Source organism: Oncorhynchus gorbuscha, linkage group LG08, assembly GCF_021184085.1.
Source record: "Oncorhynchus gorbuscha isolate QuinsamMale2020 ecotype Even-year linkage group LG08, OgorEven_v1.0, whole genome shotgun sequence".
In the NCBI taxonomy this organism is placed as follows: Eukaryota; Metazoa; Chordata; class Actinopteri; order Salmoniformes; family Salmonidae; genus Oncorhynchus; species Oncorhynchus gorbuscha.
In genome coordinates, this window is record NC_060180.1 from 57,673,674 (window position 1) to 57,694,698 (window position 21,025).

At 44.4% G+C, this 21,025-nt stretch overlaps 1 protein-coding gene across 1 annotated transcript; it reads right to left on the reverse strand.

Annotated features, from left to right (window-relative positions):
* Window positions 1–541: 541 nt before the first annotated feature.
* LOC124041889 (armadillo repeat-containing protein 1-like) lies at window positions 542–19,385 on the reverse strand. Its single transcript, XM_046360000.1, has 7 exons — window positions 18,960–19,385; window positions 12,522–12,721; window positions 8,743–8,834; window positions 4,026–4,212; window positions 3,689–3,805; window positions 3,118–3,192; window positions 542–2,857 (listed from the first exon to the last, which is right to left on the reverse strand). Exons 2-7 carry the CDS (start codon window positions 12,681–12,683, stop codon window positions 2,666–2,668), a joined length of 825 nt encoding a protein of 274 aa, XP_046215956.1. The 5' UTR covers window positions 12,684–12,721; window positions 18,960–19,385; the 3' UTR covers window positions 542–2,665.
* Between the last annotated feature and the right edge of the window lie 1,640 nt (window positions 19,386–21,025).

A 21,025-nucleotide genomic window follows, 5' to 3' on the forward strand; every position in this document is an offset into this window, starting at 1 on the left:
TGGCTGTCCTGTTTTCCCCTCTACTTCAATAATACGCCAACTGTGTGGTGAAACTAAACGTAGACTTGTTGATGTATGGACAGAGCTGTTTGGGAGTGCAAGTTAACATTTTCCTTCCAATCAGTTGAGCAGGTCACAAGAGCTGGGACTACAGCAAAGATAAGTCTGTGGAAAGAACCGTAGCCTAAACCCATAAATGAGGCTCTTAGCATAATTCTCATCCTCTGTTCTCCTCTACAGGGCCCCACTGGTTTCAAATGTGGGAGGTTAGACATTTTCCAAGCCTATTGGGTCCAACGTAATAGTGAGAAGAACATGCATTATGAGAAGGAGCTCAAAGACAAGGCCCTTTTGTAATGTCCCTGGGGTACAATATTCTGTTTCTCTTCACTTTTTGGGGGAATTCAAAACACAAGCAAATCATACAGAGGGAAGCCGAGCCAGTGGGAAACAGAGTGAAGCAGTCAGACACTTCTCAGTAATGTGTTAAATACATCAGTTGTCAGTAAAAGGGAAATTAATTCATTCATTGAAACCAAACCATGTTATATTGTGTACATTTTTAATTGTCATGTTGAACAAACTGTCATGTCCTCAATTCAAGGCAGTACCCTATCCCATCAGCATCCATAAAATTAACAATTGGACATTTCATATAATATTGTTTTTTTTTATATTATTTTATATAACTCTTAGGAACATACAGCTCACTCACAATGGCCCATAACACTACAGTCAAACTGACAGGCAGCATACATACACAACATTCCTCTGTGATTGGTGTTCATACAGTATCGGTGGAAAGAACCAACTCAAACAGGTTGTAATACGCGAGTGATTAGACTGTGGATTATATGATAGAAATTTCCCCTGAGTCGAATAAAGCTGGCAAACAAAAAGGCCGACCTGATTAAAATGTTAGTTGATCTAATAAATGGTTTCTGGGGGGGAAAAAGCAAATCAATAACAATACAAAGATATTAACATTTCTAGTGAATGACTTTGATGGTAAACAATGCACATTGATTGAGTGTGAACAACTATACAGTATTTGCAAATAGGATGCATTCTGCCCTGGCATGATGGTCACAATCAAGTCAGGTGTGATTGTACGAGGTGGGAGAGTCTATAGGACATGTTTTTGCAAGCAACACACAAATACAAGGAGAGGACAACAGTACATTTCTAGACAATTCTATAATGATTTCTTCCCCCCTCCACAGACAGAAAATTACACTTTCAAGAAACACTTGGCAGAAACTGAACTTTTCCTTGAGACAGTGGCTGAACTTTAAAAAAGGGATTGTTATGTGGAGATTTACTTTGAACAGTAAAACTCAGCAGAAACATTTCCCATTCATACACGAACATGCGCTGAAAACATAACCATTTCAGAAGCTGGGTAATGGACAAGTGATCCATTAAATTAACCAAACAATCCAAAACATTCACTGTTCAACACTTACAGATGACCCTGACAGAAGGCAGCACCCACATGAGTTTAACCACAGGTTTAAGGACACTGCTGGCCAATGCATTTCCAATTAAAATCTAACACAATGTGTATTTCCATCTACATATATTTAGAGAAAAATAATGTTATGTTTAGCCTAATCTCAGTATGCCCAGAACTAAAATCCTGCGTAATTTGGTCAAATGCTCAACCATGAATGTTTATGTAGTCTGTCCACGAGAGATTATGTTTAGCCTTGTCTTATTTTTAACTATGCGCTAAATCATACAAGACATTGGGGAAAGGAATGTTGTTCCCCAAATATTGTCAGAGGCTGTACCTTAAAGAGGAACAATCCTCTTCCTTAGGAAATATATCCTAATATTGTTCTGTAATGAGTAATACCAAGCCAATAAAGCATGACAGCACATTGTTCGAGAATACCACAATGTTCAGACTGCAAAATATTGATGCTTTTACTGTAGATAAAACGTCTCTTCTCCAACCAGCCACACAGTCCATTAAACATTGCACATAATCCTCCACATATATTTCATGAATGATTTAAGTTGGCATTGGAATTTAAAGAGTACCCACACAAGTTGATACAGTATCTGCATCAGTAACCTTTGGTAAAGTAAGGAGCCTTACAGGCTTCAGAACTAAAGCAGACAGTCAGTCATGCAAGGGCATCCATGTAAACAGAATGAAACGAAAGGCACCATAACTGGACACATGCTGATTACTGCATATTCTACAATACGCATTGAGAAAATAGGGAAGGAGGTCTGTTATTGTTCAAAGGTCGGTCAAAAAGACCCAGAAAGAATGATTTGAAGGATCTGAAATCAAACTACAGGAACTTCATTTTGTGGCAACGATTCTGATGGTGCCACAATAAAGCTCCTCACAATAAGACATTTTGGTTTTCAAATACATGGACCCATTTACATTTGCAGAAAGAATAGTCTAGCTCTCAATCAAAACCCAAAAGGTAAGAAATAAGAATCCATTCCGGAAGCCGGTCCTCTCCCTCAATGGCTTGGTGATTCTGTATGGTGCCAGGTGAGAGTGTGTGTAAGATTGTGGGTGCGTGCATGTGTGTACTGCATACCGTTGGAATCGTTTGTTGTTACACATTACCTTTGGCAGTCCAGCTCTTTGGCAGCTGGGAGCCTGATTCTGTCTGAAGAGGTGTAAGTGGTCTGGGAGTCACCAGTAGAAAGAGCGGGACAGAAAGTTAGCAGCAGTGCCTAGCCAGCCTGCTCCGTCCTGCCCTGTGCCCACGCTGGTCACAGCCTTGTCTGGCTCCTGGGACGGGCTCTCCTCCTCTGGAAGATAGTCTGGAAGATTCACATTCTGCTCCACTGCTACCGAACCATCCTCTGGGAATGGGATGATTACCTATACAGCAAAAGGAAGTGCTCAATTCAATGTGTACCACAAGGTAGATGATATTCCTAGCATACAAGGTCAAGGACCATGGTATTAGAATTTAGATTCTGATTAGATACCAAACTTATTTTTGTAAGCTTCGTCCTTGAGATAAGATCATTCCTTAATATTTGTAAAGACCTTCTCTGGGAATCAAATTGACAGACTAGAAAATAACAGACAACAGACAACAGAAACATAAAACTGGAAATGAATTCAGAAAGACAAACCTCATTTCCATCCTCTCCCCTGACCACCTGTTGAGCTTTCATTACTTCAGTTGATGCGATGGCAGAACCCAGAGCCTACAGAGGAAACAGATATTTGATTTAACAACGACACACATCAGCCATGATTCCCTCCTCAGCATGTGTTACAGGGCCGCAGGTTGTATAACTCAACTTAATCTCTTGTAGACATACGTTTAACATCTGTCCAAGGACTCTGAGATTTGATGAATAATGAGGAACAATTGTTCCAGTGTGCAGATTTTTCAAGGCTGGTTATTTGGACAAATCAAGATTTCGCAGGGTGTGCACCTACACCTGGCATCTTTCAACTTTGGGAAGGGGAGGAGACTTTTGCCCCATACACTTGCCAGAAACTTGCAGAGAGTTGGGTTGAGCTACCAAAGAGGATCCATCCAGGTTCTGCCACTCAGTGTTATATCTCATATCTCCCTCCATCTAATCAAGCAGCTGCAAGATATTGGTTCTGGGATGCCAAGATTAGACTCATTTCTGCCCTCCTCCATCTCCTCCCCAAAATATTATGTAATAGGACAGACAGAATGTGACTAACCTCTGCCTTCAGGTCTGAGCGGATTCTGATGATGCACCTCTTAACGGCCATCTGGAATGTGAAGCTGATGACACCTCGGATCTTCAACAGGGCCTCTTCACAAAGGCCCCTCCGGCTCTGGAGGAGATGAATGGGAATAACTGTATAAACTCATTTAACATCAGGTAGTGGATTACCAGAACTGTCACCTTAGCTAGTAACTATAGCATAATGTATTACAGAACCCATAATTTTTTGTGTGACATATCAGGTTTAACTTAGTAAAGAAGTTACTGGAGCTAGCATGGTGTGCAGTCTCCTTATCAATATACTTATTGATCAGTATAGGGGCACTCACAGAGTCATCCAGGCCATCTATGTGGAGGACCACTGTTTTGGCCTGCTTGTTGGTGGAGCCCAGGAAGAACTGGGGCTTACGTCTGCAGGAGGGCTCCTTGGGCTTGTATGCATCCTCACTGTTAGAGGCCTGGAGGAGTTCATAGATTTCTGAGGCCAGCAGTTTGGTCTCTCCCGGGGTGGTTGTCCTAAGGGGGAAAGGGATGGAAGATTTTAGTCATCATCTCAAAATAGTGTTAATGTACTGGCTCTTAAAGGCCCAATGCAGCCGTTTTATCTCAACATTAACTAATTTCTGGGTAACAATTAAGTACCTTACTGTGAATGTTTTTATTTAAAAAATTTAAAAAGTCAAACATGGTCAAACAATATTGCTCTTTGAATAGAAGTGATTTAAGTAACAATTTTCCTAGGACTGTCTGGGAAAACTAAAAACATAGCCGTTATAGATAAACCGGTTATTCCCATATTATACTTATGCTAAAAAAATATTTTATTCTACTGAGCCATTTACTTTGTTGGTATTTTTATATTTGATTATTTCTTGTTTTTGCATTGTCAGAAGGAACCTGCAAGTTTTAAAATGTTTTAACCTTCAGACAACTGAGACAGATTGTGCCTTTGAACATGGTATGGTAGTAGGTTCCAGGCGCACCAGTTTGAGTGTGTCAAGAACTGCAACGCTGCTGGGTTTTTCCATGCTCAACAGTTTCCTGTGTGTATCAAGAGTGGTCCACCAACAAATGGACATCCAGCCAACTTGACAACTGTGGGAAGCATTGGAGTCAACATGGGCCAGCATCCCTGTGGAAAGATTGACACCTTGTAGAGTCCACGCCGTGATAAATTGAGGCTGTTCTGAGGGCAAAAGGAGTTGGCACTCAATATTAGGAAGGCGTTCCTAATGTTTTGTACACTCAGTGAACATTACAGCAAGTTATGATAGTCAATTGAAACAATTGCAAACTTCAGCGAACTCATTTAACAGTCTTAAAACTGTCCTATCGGCACCAGGGAATCCAGGTGGAATTTGTTTTGTAAAGTATTCCATAACTGTGGTGCGTTAAAACTAAAGGCAGATTTACCAAACTTTGTGGAGACAGCGGGAACCGAAGAGTTAACCAACCTTGCAAATGGGTTAGGTATCTCATATTTTTTATATTATTTCAACAGGGAAGTGAGGTATGTTGGAAGCTTGTGGAGCAGAGCTTTGTAAACAATAAGGGAGTAATGAAGTGATCTATGGGACTTTAGTGAGGTCCAGCCGGCTAACAAAACTGATTGGCAGAGAGGTTTGGAACTCTTTCTTATTCGTCTATCAACGAATTTACCTCCTAGTGATGTCACCAGGCCGGCCAAATCTCCATCCCCCCCAAAACAGGCTGAAATTTCAACTTCAGCGTGGAAATATACAGTATTTAGTCAGCCAACAATTGTGCAAGTTCTCCCACTTAAAAATATGAGAGAGGCCTATAAATTTCATCATGGGTACACTTCAACTATGATAGACAAAATGAGAAAAAAAATAAATACAGAAAATCACATTGTAGGATTATTTAATGAATTTATTTGCAAATTATGGTGGAAAATAAGTATTTGGTCAATAACAAAAGTTTCTCAATACTTCGTTATATACCCTTTGTTGGCAATGACAGAGGTCAAACGTTTTCTGTAAGTCTTCACAAGGTTTTCACACACTGTTGCTGGTATTTTGGCCCATTCCTCCATGCAGATCTCCTCTAGAGCAGTGATGTTTTGGGGCTGTTGCTGGGCAACACGGACTTTCAACTCCCTCCAAAGATTTTCTATGGGGTTGAGATCTGGAGACTGGCTAGGCCACTCCAGGACCTTGAAATGCTTCTTACGAAGCCACTCCTTCGTTGCCCGGGCGGTGTGTTTGGGATCATTGTCATGCTGAAAGACCCAGCCACGTTTCATCTTCAATGCCCTTGCTGATTGAAGGAGGTTTTCACTCAAAATCTCACGATACATGGCCCCATTCATTCTTTCCTTTACACGGATCAGTCGTCCTGGTGCCTTTGCAGAAAAACAGCCCCAAAGCATGATGTTTCCACCCCCATGCTTTACAGTAGGTATGGTGTTCTTTGGATGCAACTCAGCATTCTTTGTCCTCCAAACACGACAAGTTGAGTTTACACCAAAAAGTTATATTTTGGTTTCATCTGACCATATGACATTCTCCCAATCTTCTTCTGGATCATCCAAATGCTCTCTAGCAAACTTCAGATGGACCTGGACATGTACTGGCTTAAGCAGGGGGACACGTCTGGCACTGCAGGATTTGAGTCCCTGGCGGCGTAGTGTGTTACTGATGGCAGGCTTTGTTACTTTGATCCCAGCTCTCTGCAGGTCATTTACTAGGTCCCCTAGTGTGGTTCTGGGATTTTTGCTCACCGTTCTTGTGATCATTTTGACCCCACGGGGTGAGATCTTGCGTGGAGCCCCAGATCGAGGGAGATTATCAGTGGTCTTGTATGTCTTCCATTTCCTAATAATTGCTCCCACAGTTGAATTCTTCAAACCAAGCTGCTTACCTATTGCAGATTCAGTCTTCCCAGCCTGGTGCAGGTCTACAATTTAGTTTCTGGTGTCCTTTGACAGCTCTTTGGTCTTGGCCATAGTGGAGTGTGACTGTTTGAGGTTGTGGACAGGTGTCTTATACTGATAACAAGTTCAAACAGGTGCCATTAATACAGGTAACGAGTAGAGGGCAGAGGAGCCTCTTAAAGAAGAAGTTACAGGTCTGTGAGAAATCTTGCTTGTTTTTAGGTGACCAAATACTTATTTTCCACCATAATTTGCAGATAAATTCATTAAAAATCCTACAATGTGATTTTCTGGATTCTTATCCTGATTTTGTCTGTCATAGTTGAAGTGTACCTATGATGAAAATTACAGGCCTCTCATCTTTTTAAGTGGGAGAACTTGCACAATTGGTGGCTGACTAAATACTTTTTTGCCCCATTGTACACTGAACAATAATATAAACGCAAAATGTAAAGTTTGTATAATGAACTGAAGTTAAAGATGCCAGAAATGTTCCGTACACAAGAAAATGTTGTTTCTCTCAAATTGTGCACAAATTTGTTTATATTCCTGTTAGTGAGCATGTCTCCATTGCCAAGATAATCCAGCCACCTGCGAGGTGTGGCATATCAAGAAGCTGATTAAACAGCGTGATCATTACACAGGTGCACCTTGTGATGGGGATAATAAAAGGCCACTAAAATGTGCAGTTTTGTCAAACAACAGTCTCAAGTTGAGGGAGCGTGCATTTGGCATGCTGATTGCAGAAACGTCCAACAGAGCTGTTGCCAGAGAATTTAATGTTCATTTCTCTACCATAAGCCGCCTCCAACGTTGTTTTAGAGAATTTGGCAGTATGTCCAACTGGCCTCAACCACAGACCACATGTAACCACGCTAGCCCAGGACCTCCACATCCGGCTTCTTCAACTGCGGGATCGTCTGAGACCAACCACCCGGAGAATTGTTGAAACTGAGTTTCCACAACCAAAGAATTTTAGCACAAACTGTCAGAAACCATCTCAGAGAAGCTCATCTGCGTGCTTGTTGTCCTCACCAGGGTCTTGACCGGATTGCAGTTCAGAGTTGTAGCCGACTTCAGTGGGAAAATTAGCACTTTCAATGGCCACTGGCATGCTGGAGAAGTGTTCTCCTCACGGATCAATCCAGGTTTCAACTGTACCGGGCAGATGCCGTCGTGTGGGCGAGCGTTTTGCTGATGTTAACGTTGTGAACAGAGTGCCCCATGGTGGCAGTGGGGTTATGGTATGGGCAGGCATTAGCTATGGACAAAGAACACAATTGCATTTCATCGATGGCTATTTGAATGTGATGGCAACTTGACCTGTACACAATTTCTGAAAGCTGAAAATGTCCCAGTTCTTCCATACTCACCAGACATGTCACCCATTGAGCATGTTTGGGATGCTCTGGATTGCGGGTTCCAGTTCCCGCCAATATCCAGCAATTTCTCACAGCCATTGAAGATTGGCACAACATTCCACAATCAACAATCTGATCAACTCTATGTGAAGGAGATGTCTCACACTGCATGAGGCAAATGGTGTTCACACCAGATACTAACTGGTTCTGATCCACTCCCCTACCTTTTTTTTTAAAGGTATCTGTGACCAACAGATGCATATCTGTATTCACAGTCATGTGAAATCCACAGATTAGGGCCTTATTTGTTTCAATTGACTGAGTTCCTTATATGATCTGTAACTGAAATTTAGCATGTTTTGTTCATATTTTTGTTCAGTATATAAAACACAGACAATTACGTTTTTGACTGCACTGGGCCTTTAACTGTGAGCCCCAAGGAAATTTGCAAATGCATTTTTTTCAACAAAAATACCTCTAGTTCTTGCTCAGAATGTTTGTTTCTCTATTTATTTTATGCATAATCACTACATCTTAGAGAAGACGGAACACACACAAAATGCTACTTAGAGAAACATCTGTGTCTAAGGAGATGAACTATAAAATGTTTGACATGAGTTTAGGAACTGTTGCATTTTAAAACCGTGCGTCTCACACGGAAAAAGTAGAAATGCAAAGAAACATTTGCAAATAATTACAAATATTTTCTATTTGATAATGATATCAACAGAGAAGATGAGTGAGACAAGACCATCATGGTTTGGGCTTCTGCAAGGGCCATATACTCACTTTTGCATGACATTCTGAAGACTTAACATCATTCCAAGCTCGCCCCTCATTTTCTCCTTGTTTTGACGGCATTCTGCGAGGTAGCGCACAGCCTGAAGGGGACACAATCACTATTTTGGAACATAAGAAATGCATTCATCCCACAGCAAAATTACATGTCCACATCCAAAGTTAAGGAGCTTGGTATTTGAATTAAGATCAGAGACAGACAAGTCACTTCAGTAACCAGGTCATTGAACAGCTCGGCCCGACTCTACAGTTCACTACTATTATTTCAGGCACATTTTTTCACAAGAAGTACTGCACCAAATAGTTTAGCTAGATGTAAAATTGCACAACTAAGACCTCCCTGGCAAAAATGTCAAAGTCAATGATAGATTTCTTGATCTTAGATTACTTCAGACTATTTTGAGGAAGTCTTACTACGTTGTTCTTGCTACGTAGCTTAACTTTCTGAACATTCGAGACGTGTAGTCCACTTGTCATTCCAATCTCCTTTGCATTAGCGTAGCCTCTTCTGTAGCCTGTCAACTATGTGTCTGTTTATCCCTGTTCTCTCCTCTCTGCACAGACCATACAAACGCTCCACACCGCGTGGCCGCGGCCACCCTACTCTGGTGGTCCCAGCGCGCACGACCCACGTGGAGTTCCAGGTCTCCGGTAGCCTCTGGAACTGCCAATCTGCGGTCAACAAGGCAGGGTTCATCTCAGCCTATGCCTCCCTCCAGTCCCTCGACTTCTTGGCACTGACGGAAACATGGATCACCACAGACAACACTGCTACTCCTACTGCTCTCTCTTCGTCCGCCCACGTGTTCTCGCACACCCCGAGAGCGTCTGGTCAGCGGGGTGGTGGCACCGGGATCCTCATCTCTCCCAAGTGGTCATTCTCTCTTTCTCCCCTTACCCATCTGTCTATCGCCTCCTTTGAATTCCATGCTGTCACAGTTACTAGCCCTTTCAAGCTTAACATCCTTATCATTTATCGCCCTCCAGGTTCCCTCGGAGAGTTCATCAATGAGCTTGATGCCTTGATAAGCTCCTTTCCTGAGGACGGCTCACCTCTCACAGTTCTGGGCGACTTTAACCTCCCCACGTCTACCTTTGACTCTTTCCTCTCTGCCTCCTTTCCACTCCTCTCCTCTTTTGACCTCACCCTCTCACCTTCCCCCTACTCACAAGGCAGGCAATACGCTCGACCTCATCTTTACTAGATGCTGTTCTTCCACTAACCTCATTGCAACTCCCCTCCAAGTCTCCGACCACTGCCTTGTATCCTTTTCCCTCTCGCTCTCATCCAACACCTCCCACACTGCCCCTACTCGGATGGTATCGCGCCGTCCCAACCTTCGCTCTCTCTCCCCCGCTACTCTCTCCTCTTCCATCCTATCATCTCTTCCCTCCGCTCAAACCTTCTCCCACCTATCTCCTGATTCTGCCTCCTCAACCCTCCTCTCCTCCCTCTCTGCATCCCTTGACTCTCTATGTCCCCTATCCTCCAGGCCGGCTCGGTCCTCCCTCCCGCTCCGTGGCTCGATGACTCATTGCGAGCTCACAGAACAGGGCTCCGGGCAGCCGAGCGGAAATGGAGGAAAACTCGCCTCCCTGCGGACCTGGCATCCTTTCACTCCCTCCTCTCTACATTTTCCTCCTCTGTCTCTGCTGCTAAAGCCACTTTCTACCACGCTAAATTCCAAGCATCTGCCTCTAACCCTAGGAAGCTCTTTGCCACCTTCTCCTCCCTCCTGAACCCCCCCCTCCTCCCCTCTCTGCAGATGACTTCGTCAACCATTTTGAAAAGAAGGTCGACGACATCCGATCCTCGTTTGCTAAGTCAAACGACACCGCTGGTTCTGCTCACACTGCCCTACCCTGTGCTCTGACCTCTTTCTCCCCTCTCTCTCCAGATGAAATCTCGCGTCTTGTGACGGCCGGCCGCCCAACAACCTGCCCGCTTGACCCTATCCCCTCCTCTCTTCTCCAGACCATTTCCGGAGACCTTCTCCCTTACCTCACCTCGCTCATCAACTCATCCCTGACCGCTGGCTACGTCCCTTCCGTCTTCAAGAGAGCGAGAGTTGCACCCCTTCTGAAAAAACCTACACTCGATCCCTCCGATGTCAACAATTACAGACCAGTATCCCTTCTTTCTTTTCTCTCCAAAACTCTTGAACGTGCAGTCCTTGGCCAGCTCTCCCGCTATCTCTCTCTGAATGACCTTCTTGATCCAAATCAGTCAGGTTTCAAGACTAGTCATTCAACTGAGACTGCTCTCCTCTGTATCACGGAGGCGCTCCGCACTGCTAAAGCTAACTCTCTCTCCTCTGCTCTCATCCTTCTAGATCTATCGGCTGCCTTCGATACTGTGAACCATCAGATCCTCCTCTCCACCCTCTCCGAGTTGGGCATCTCCGGCGCGGCCCACGCTTGGATTGCGTCCTACCTGACAGGTCGCTCCTACCAGGTGGCGTGGCGAGAATCTGTCTCCTCACCACGCGCTCTCACCACTGGTGTCCCCCAGGGCTCTGTTCTTGGCCCTCTCCTATTCTCGCTATACACCAAGTCACTTGGCTCTGTCATAACCTCACATGGTCTCTCTTATCATTGCTATGCAGACGACACACAATTAATCTTCTCCTTTCCCCTTCTGATGACCAGGTGGCGAATCGCATCTCTGCATGTCTGGCAGACATATCAGTGTGGATGACGGATCACCACCTCAAGCTGAACCTCGGCAAGACGGAGCTGCTCTTCCTCCGGGGAAGGACTGCCCGTTCCATGATCTCGCCATCACGGTTGACAACTCCATTGTGTCCTCCTCCCAGAGCGCCAAGAACCTTGGCGTGATCCTGGACAACACCCTGTCGTTCTCAACTAACATCAAGGCGGTGGCCCGTTCCTGTAGGTTCATGCTCTACAACATCCGCAGAGTACAACCCTGCCTCACACAGGAAGCGGCGCAGGTCCTAATCCAGGCATTTGTTATCTCCCGTCTGGATTACTGCAACTCGCTGTTGGCTGGGCTCCCTGCCTGTGCCATTAAACCCCTTCAACTCATCCAGAACGCTGCAGCCCGTCTGGTGTTCAACCTTCCCAAGTTCTCTCACGTCACCCCGCTCCTCCGTTCTCTCCACTGGCTTCCAGTTGAAGCTCGCATCCGCTACAAGACCATGGTGCTTGCCTACGGAGCTGTGAGGGGAACGGCACCTCAGTACCTCCAGGCTCTGATCAGGCCCTACACCCAAACAAGGGCACTGCGTTCATCCACCTCTGGCCTGCTCGCCTCCCTACCACTGAGGAAGTACAGCTCCCGCTCAGCCCAGTCAAAACTGTTCGCTGCCCTGGCCCCCCCAATGGTGGAACAAACTCCCTCACGACGCCAGGACAGCGGAGTCAATCACCACCTTCCGGAGACACCTGAAACCCCACCTCTTTAAGGAATACCTAGGATAGGATAAGTAATCCCTCTCACCCCCCCCCCCCCTTAAGTTTTAGATGCACTATTGTAAAGTGACTGTTCCACTGGATGTCATAAGGTGAATGCACCAATTTGTAAGTCGCTCTGGATAAGAGCGTCTGCTAAATGACTTAAATGTAATGTAAAATGTAAATGTTGTTGCAACGGTGGCTCAAGAGGGACAGTAATATTGCAGCTTTTTTCTTGTTATTCAAGCAAAAGTCTTTAGGGAGTACGCCTAGCCAAGATCTGCTAGTAGCAAACCAAACGTATGTATGCAGACACTTTTAGAACGCAATGCATCCGCTACTTGGGGCCTTACCAGGAGTGCTGAGTAGACAACCTGGGGGTTGGGGTGGTCCAGAAAAATGATGAGTCCCGGTAAGCAACCTTGGTCCTGAACGATGGCTCTTCTGTTCATGGGATCTGCAGCAAGATCCCTCAGCTGGTTCACCACAGCCAAAGCATCTGGCTCCCCACTCATGATGCTGCCTCTTACAGACCCATGCAAGACTGAATCGACTGAGGGAGAGGAGATGGAGGGGCTGACATTAGGAAACATGTCATCTACTGCTGTTAAATGTCTTAGCTAACGCAATAGTAAATGCAATACTCTAGCTACTGTAACCCTAGTATGGAGCTAGATAGCTACATTCCCCAGAGCAACAAATCAAATTTTATTTGTCACATACACAGGGTTAGCAGATGTTAATGCTAGTGTAGCGAAATGCTTGTGCTTCCAGTTCCGACAATGCAGTAACAACCAACGAGTAATCTAACCTAACAATTTCACAATAACAACCTTATACACACACAAGTGTAAAGGGATGAAGAATATGTACATACAAATATATGAATGAGTGATGGTACAGAACGGCATAGGCAAGATGCATTAGATGTTATAGAGTACAGTATATACATATGAGATGAGTAATGTAGGGTATGTAAACATATAAAAGTGGCATTGTTTAAAGTGGCTAGTGATACATTTTTTCCATAAATGTTCCATTATTAAAGTGGCTGGAGTTGAGTCAGTTTGTTGGCAGCAGCCACGCAATGTTAGTGGCGGCTGTTTAACAGTCTGGTGGCCTTGATAGAAGCTGTTTTTCAGTCTCGGTCCCTGCTTTGATGCACCTGTACTGACCTTGCCTTCTGGATGATAGCGGGGTGAACAGGCAGTGGCTCGGGTGGTTGTTGTCCTTGATGAGCTTTACGACCTTCCTGTGACATCAGGTGGTGCAGGTGTCCAAGGGGGCAGGTAGTTTGCCCCCGGTGATGCGTTGTGCAGACCTCACTACCCTCTGGAGAGCCGTACGGTTGTGGGTGGAGCAGTTGCCATACCAGGCGGTGATACAGCACGACAGGATGCTCTCGATTCTGCATCTGTAAAAGTTTGTGAGTGCCTTTGGTGACAAGCCAAATTTCTTCAGCCTCCTGAGGTTGAAGAGGCGCTGATGCGCCTTCTTCACCACGCTGTCTGTGTGGGTGGACCAATTCAGTTTGTCCGTGATGTGTACGCAGAGGAACTTAAAACGCACTACCCTCTCCATTACTGTCCCGTCGATGTGGATAGGAGGGTGCTCCCTCTGCTGTTTCCTGAAGTCCACGATCATCTCCGTTGTTTTGTTGACGTTGAGCGTAAGGTTATTTTCCTGACGCCACACTCCGAGGGCCCCACCTTCAGTACCCAGTTGCACAGGGCGGGGTTGAGACCCAGGGTCTCGAGGTTGATGACGAGTTGAGGGTACTATGGTGTTAAATGCTGAGCTGTAGTCGATGAACAGCATTCTCACATAGGTATTCCTGTTGTCCTGATGGGTTAGGGCAGTGTGCAGTGTGGTTTCGATTGTGTGTCGTCTGTGGACCTATTGGAGCGGTAAGCGAATTGGAGTGGGTCTAGGGTGTCAGGTAGGGTGGAGGTGATATGGTCCTTGACTGGTCTCTCAAAGCACTTCATGATGACGTAAGTGAGTGCTACGGGGCGGTAGTCGTTTAGCTCAGTTACCTTAGCTTTCTTGGGAACAGGAACAATGGTGGCCCTCTTGAAGCATGTGGGACAGCAGACTGGGATAAGGATAGATTGAATATGTCCGTAAACACCCCAGCCAACTGGTCTGCACATGCTCTGATGACGTGGCTGGGGATGCAGTCTGGCCTGCAGTCTTGCGAGGGTTAACACGTTTAAATGTTTTACTCACGTCGGCTGCAGTGAAGGAGTGTCCGCAGGTTTTGGTAGCGGGCCGTGTCAGTGGCACTGTAGTCCTCAAAGCGAGCAAAGAAGTTGATGTCTTGCTTCCAGACAGACTAAACCTGGACCGCGACGGGCTTATTTTCTTTTTGTAATCCGTAATTGACTGTAGATCCTGCCACATACCTCTTGTGTCTGAGCCGTTGAATTGCGACTCTACTTTGTCTCTATACGGAGGCTTAGCTTGTTTGATTGCCTTGGAGGGAATAGCTACACTGTTTGTATTCGGTCATGTTTCCGGTCACCTTGCCCTGATTAAAAGCAGTGGTTCACGTTTTCAGTTTTGCGCGAATGCTGCCATCAATCCACGGTTTCTGGTTTGAGAATGTTTTAATAGTGTCTGTGGGTACGACATCGCCGATGCACTTGCTAATAAACTCGCTCACCGAATAAGCGTATTCATCAATATTGTTGTTTGACACAATGCGGAACATATCCCAGTCCAAGTGATCGAAGCAATCTTGAAGCGTGGAATCAGATTGGTCAGACCAGCGTTGAATAGACCTGAGCAAGGGAGCTTCCCGTTTTAGTCTCTGTCTATAGGCAGGGATCAACAAAAGGGAGTCGTGGTCAGCTTTTCAAAAAAAAAGGGCGGTGGAGGGCCTTATATGCGTCGCGGAAGTTAGAATAACAATGATCCAGGGTTTTGCCAGCCCTGGTAGCACAATCGATATGCTGATAGAATTTAGGGAGTCTTGTATTCAGATTAGCCTTGTTAAAATCCCCAGCTACAATGAATGCAGCCTCAGAATATGTGGTTTCCAGTTTACATAGAGTCAAATGAAGTTGGGGGGGAATATATGCGGCTGTGATTATAATCGAAGAGAATTATCTTGGTAGATAATGCAGGTCGACATTTGATTGTGAGGAATTCTAAGTCAGGTGAACAGAAGGACTTGAGTTCCTGTATGTTATGATCACACCACTTCTCGTTAATCACAAGGCACACCCCTCCACCCCTCTTCTCACCAGAAAGATGCTTGTTTCTGTCGGCGCTATGCGTGAAGAAACCAGCTGGCTGTACCGACCCCGATAGCTGGCTGTACTGTCTCAAGTGAGCCATGTTTCCGTGAAGCAAAGAACGTTACAGTCTCTGATGTCTCTCTGGAATGCTACCCTTGCTCGGATTTTATCTACCTTGTTGTCAAGAGCCTGGACATTGGCGAGTAGCATGCTCGAGAGCGGTGCGCAATGTGCCGGTCTCCGGAACCTGACCAGAAGACCGCTTCGTCTGCCCCTTTTACAGCGCCGTTGTTTTGGTTCGCCGGCTGGGATCCGAACCATTGTCCTAGGTCGTGAGCATAACAGAAGATCTGCTTCGGGAAAGTTGTATTCCTGGTCGTAATGATGGTGAGTTGACGTTGCTCTTTTATCCAATAGTTCCTCCCGACTGTATGTAATAAAACCTTCGATTACCTGGGGTAGCAACGTAAGAAATAACACGGAAAAAAACAAAATACTGCATAGTTTCCTAGGAACGTGAAGCGAGGCGGCCATCTCTGTCGGTGCCGGAAGTTGTAAATAATGTGTGTTTAGTGGACATACAGTGTCTTCAGAAAGTATTCTCACCTTTGACTTTTTCCACATTTTGTTGTGTTACAGCCTGAATTTGAAATGGCTTAAATTGAGATTTAGTGTCACTGATCTACACACAATACCCCATAATGTCAAAGTGGAATTATGTTTTTAGAAATGTTTACAAATTAAAAGCTGAAATTTATTGAGTCAATAAGTATTCAACCTGAAGGCACTGTACCTAGATTAACTGTTACTGCCAGGATCAAAGTTAGACAAAAAGTGCTCTTGGTAGCTAGCTATCTATCTAGCCCTCGGCAACTAGATGGTGTTCTGCATTCTCCCTACAGCTTTCAGCCATTAGTTCTCCTTCAATGAGGTTTAACAGCTTCCAATAAATGTTGCATTACTGCCACCTACCAGACTGGAGTATAACTTCCTTATACTATCTTTGCTTAATTTTTTTGATCTCAAAAGAAAAAACAACAAATACCCTACCATCTAACAATACATTCACAAACAAATAATTAATACCATACTATGCTATTTAAATGCATTTAGTCCTACTTCAGGCCAACAGCCTGAAAGGATGGTACACCACCACTTAACACTCTTTGGACACCGTGTTAACAACCATCCAGGCAAGCTTCAATGCCATACAACTCTCCTTCCGTGGCCTCCAATTGCTCTTAAATACAAGTAAAACTAAATGCATGCTCTTCAACCGATCGCTACCTGCACCTACCCGCCTGTCCAACATCACTACTCTGGACGGCTCTGACTTAGAATACGTGGACAACTACAAATACTTAGGTGTCTGGTTAGACTGTAAACTCTCCTTCCAGACCCATATCAAACATCTCCAATCCAAAGTTAAATCTAGAATTGGCTTCCTATTTCGCAACAAAGCATTCTTCACTCATGCTGCCAAACATACCCTTGTAAAACTGACCATCCTACCAATCCTCGACTTTGGCGATGTCATTTACAAAATAGCCTCCAATAACCTACTCAACAAATTGGATGCAGTCTATCACAGTGCAATCCGTTTTGTCACCAAAGCCCCATATACTACCCACCATTGCGACCTGTACGCTCTCGTTGGATGGCCCTCGCTTCATACTCGTCGCCAAACCCACTGGCTCCATGTCATCTACAAGACCCTGCTAGGTAAAGTCCCCCCTTATCTCAGCTCGCTGGTCACCATAGCATCTCCCACCTGTATCACACACTTCAGCAGGTATGTCTCTCTAGTCACCCCCAAAACCAATTCTTTCTTTGGCCGCCTCTCCTTCCAGTTCTCTGCTGCCAATGACTGGAACGAACTACAAAAATCTCTGAAACTGGAAACACTTATCTCCCTCACTAGCTTTAAGCACCAACTGTCAGAGCAGCTCACAGATTACTGCACCTGTACATAGCCCACCTATAATTTAGGCCAAACAACTACCTCTTTCCCAACTGTATTTAATTAATTAATTTATTTTGCTCCTTTGCACCCCATTATTTTTATTTCTACTTTGCACATTCTTCCATTGCAAAACTACCATTCCAGTGTTTTACTTGCTATATTGTATTTACTTTGCCACCATGGCCTTTTTTGCCTTTACCTCCCTTCTCACATCGTATATAGACTTGTTTATACTGTATTATTGACTGTATGTTTGTTTTACTCCATGTGTAACTGTGTCGTTGTATCTGTCAAACTGCTTTGCTTTATCTTGGCCAGGTCGCAATTGTAAATGAGAACTTGTTCTCAACTAGCCTACCCGGTTAAATAAAGGTGAAATAAAATAAAAACACACCATGTAGGGGTCCTGTGTAGCTCAGTTGGTAGAGCATGGCGCTTGTAACGCCAGGGTAGTGGGTTCGATCCCCGGGACCACCCATACGTAGAATGTATGCACACATGACTGTAAGTCGCTTTGGATAAAAGCGTCTGCTAAATGGCATATATTATTATTATTATATTATGTAACTCTTCTGACTTGAAGTCTCACACACCCAAATACCTCTCTGCAGCTGCCACCACAACCTCTATTTTCTGCAGCTCACGTCCCATCCCTGCTGTGCAGTTGATAACTATTACTATAAACGCCAAAAATCCAATCTTACTGAAATATATCACTTGTTGGTTTATCCCTCTGTACGGGTACAGATCTACTACTCACACCACTCCTCTCAGGATCCCTTCCCCTTGACCCATCGTCCCCTACTTTCTCAGCATATGACAACTTCTGCACTACTCTAACACTGGAAACCTCAACCTGCCTCTCGCACGGGTCTGCCGTTCGTTTTGCCCCCGACTACCTTATGTGAATTACAATCCCAAGGATATGTTTTAACGTTTAGAAAACGTCAATAATCATTGCTTGGGTACAACATTCTAAACACATGGTCCTTATTTAAAAAATAAATAAAACTAACACTTACGTAGCAGTTTTACACAGATCCATACAACTAGATGCCTCCATCTGATTAAACGGCCCATCCGCTACACATTAGTTCATTAGCACAGGTGGCCCCCTCTTATATAATATGGCCGTGTGCGAACACTAACCCTATAAGAAGTGTGTACTAATCCATTTGAAAATAATTTCTCGCTGATATGAAAAATCGTTCCTAATAACACATGTTAAGATTGAGCATCCGTGCTCCTAACAAAACTCCCCCCGTACAGATGACACCTTCGTCCAATGAGTCTTGTATAATGGAACTGTATGGTTAAGGGCGTGTTTGGAGGACAGGCGAGTGGGTTTATAACATTATTGTGGAAAATATAGCTAGCTAACGTTAGTACATGTATTTACCTAGATACTGTTAACTATTGGCTGAGTGTAACTTAATTGTTACCAAACTTGCAAGATTATTCACCATTGTTTTGCATGCAATTACAACAGTATTTAGCAAAACAAGGGCTCAAATCATTGAACACCGCGAACATATCTAGTTAGCATTGCCAGCTAGCTAACATTTTCTAGCAAAACAGCCGCATACCTTCAAATAAATGGTTCTTCCGACCAGCACAATGTGCACACAGCGTCAGAGAAAGACAGCATGAAGCAAATCCGACGGGTGAAATAACACATGTAGCCAGAAGCTTTTTTTTTTACATGTTATTCCATTACAGAAATCTGGTATTCGGCAAGCCACAAACAGGACTTTTTTTCCTTGGTGAGCAGGGTCGTCAGTAGTTAACGCAACCACAGTCATAAACCGTGCCTATTTTTAAAATGTATCTTCTTGAAATCTGATTTTAGAGCTATCATTAACTACACTTATCTTTAAATGAAGACCAAAAAGTACATTTTTGTTTTCATATTAAAAAAAAAAGATCTATACAGTTTTACGGAATTTTGCCTTTGTGGATGTGTTGTCGAAGCGGCCACTCTCCACTATAAACGTCTCTGATTGGCCGTTGGAGGCGACATGCCATTCAGCTGCATTGTTCTTGAAGTGAAAGAGCCGACGCCCTGTGCTTGATGTCAGATGTTGGGCGTGTTCGAAGCGGATAGTGCAGCCGACTTCCGACGGACTAATCTGCAAATCACCTTCCATTATAAATAGCTACTCATTTTTATTTGTAGATCAGTCAGTCACATGATACATCTATATGCTCTCATTCAGTACTGTATGGTGCTGCCTGACAAAAATGCATACGGTTACACGTTTTTTTAAATGTTGTGGCTATTCTAATCGGCTCAAGGGAAACAAGTGGGCTCAGACATCGATTTTATTTTTTGGGGGGGGTTTCAAGGTTCCTTAAAGGATGTTCAAAGCAAAGTTTATTTGTCACCTGTGCCGAATACAACAGGTGTAGACCTTAGTGAAATGCTTACTTACACGCTCTAACCAACAGTGCAATTTTTAAGTAAAGAAATAGGTATTAGGTAAACAATAGATAAGTAAAGACATAAAATAAAAACTGTGAAAAGACTGAATAACAGTAGTGAGGCTATATACAGGCACTGGGTCTTTGACACATTTTAGGGCCTTCCTCTGACACCGCCTGGTGTAGAGGTCCTGGATGGCAGGCAACTTAGCCCCAGTGATGTACTGGGCCGTACTGACCCTCTGTAGTGCCTTACAGTCAGAGGCTGAGCAGTTGCCATACCAGGCAGTGATGCAACCAGTCAGGATGCTCTCTGTTGCAGCTGTAGAATCATTTGAGGATCTGAGGACCCATGCCAAATCTATTTAGTTTCCTGAGGGGGAATAGGCTTTGTCGTGCACTCTTCACGACTTTCTTGGTGTGTTTGGACCATTCTAGTTTGTTGGTGATGTGGACACCAAGGTACTTGAAGCTCTCAACCTGCTCCACTACAGCCCTGTCAATGAGAATGGGGGGGTGCTCGGCCCTCCTTTTCCTGTAGTCCACAATCATCTCCTTAGTCTTGGTTACGTTGTGGGATAAGTTGTTATTCTGACACCACCCGGCCAGGTCTCTGACCTCCTCCCTATAGGCTGTCTTGTCGTTGTCGGTGATCAGCCCTACCACTGTTGTGTTGTCTACAAACTTGATGATGGTATTGGAGTCGTGCCTGGCCACGAGGTCGTGAGTGAACATTTACATTTAAGTCATTTAGCAGACGCTCTTATCCAGAGCGACTTACGAACAGGGAGTACAGGAGGGGACTGAGCACACACCACTGAGGGGCTCCAGTGTTGAGGATCAGCGTGGCAGATGTGTTGCTACCTACCCTCACCACCTGTGGGCGGCCCGTCAGGAAGTCCAGGATCCAGTTGCAGAGGGAGGTGTTTAGTCCCAGGATCCTTAGCTTAGTGATGGATATTGTATCCTTAGCCCCTAGTAATTAAATCAGGGGGGCATCACAGATTATCTTTATATGTTGCCTCAAATCGAATATGGAGTCCAAAATCCTACATGGGTGCCATAATAACATGATCAACAATAAAACGATCTGTAAGTAGGAATTGTGTACACAAGAGGCATTTTTACAGAATTGTGTACAAAACACTATAAATAATGTTAGTGTACATCAATTTTATTCTGAATCCAATATGGCCGACATGACTACACTACAACATCTTCTCCTGCATAT

Bases quoted from the DNA above. Each gene is read 5' to 3' on its own strand.
- LOC124041889 (XM_046360000.1), bottom strand. From the start codon at position 12,683: ATGAGTGGGGAGCCAGATGCTTTGGCTGTGGTGAACCAGCTGAGGGAT. The intron at 3,193-3,688 runs GTTAGTCACATT...TTTCCTCTGTAG, and splicing joins GCTCAGACCTGAAGGCAGAG to GCTCTGGGTTCTGCCATCGC. The intron at 2,858-3,117 runs GTTTGTCTTTCT...TTTGCTGTATAG, and splicing joins GGGGAGAGGATGGAAATGAG to GTAATCATCCCATTCCCAGA.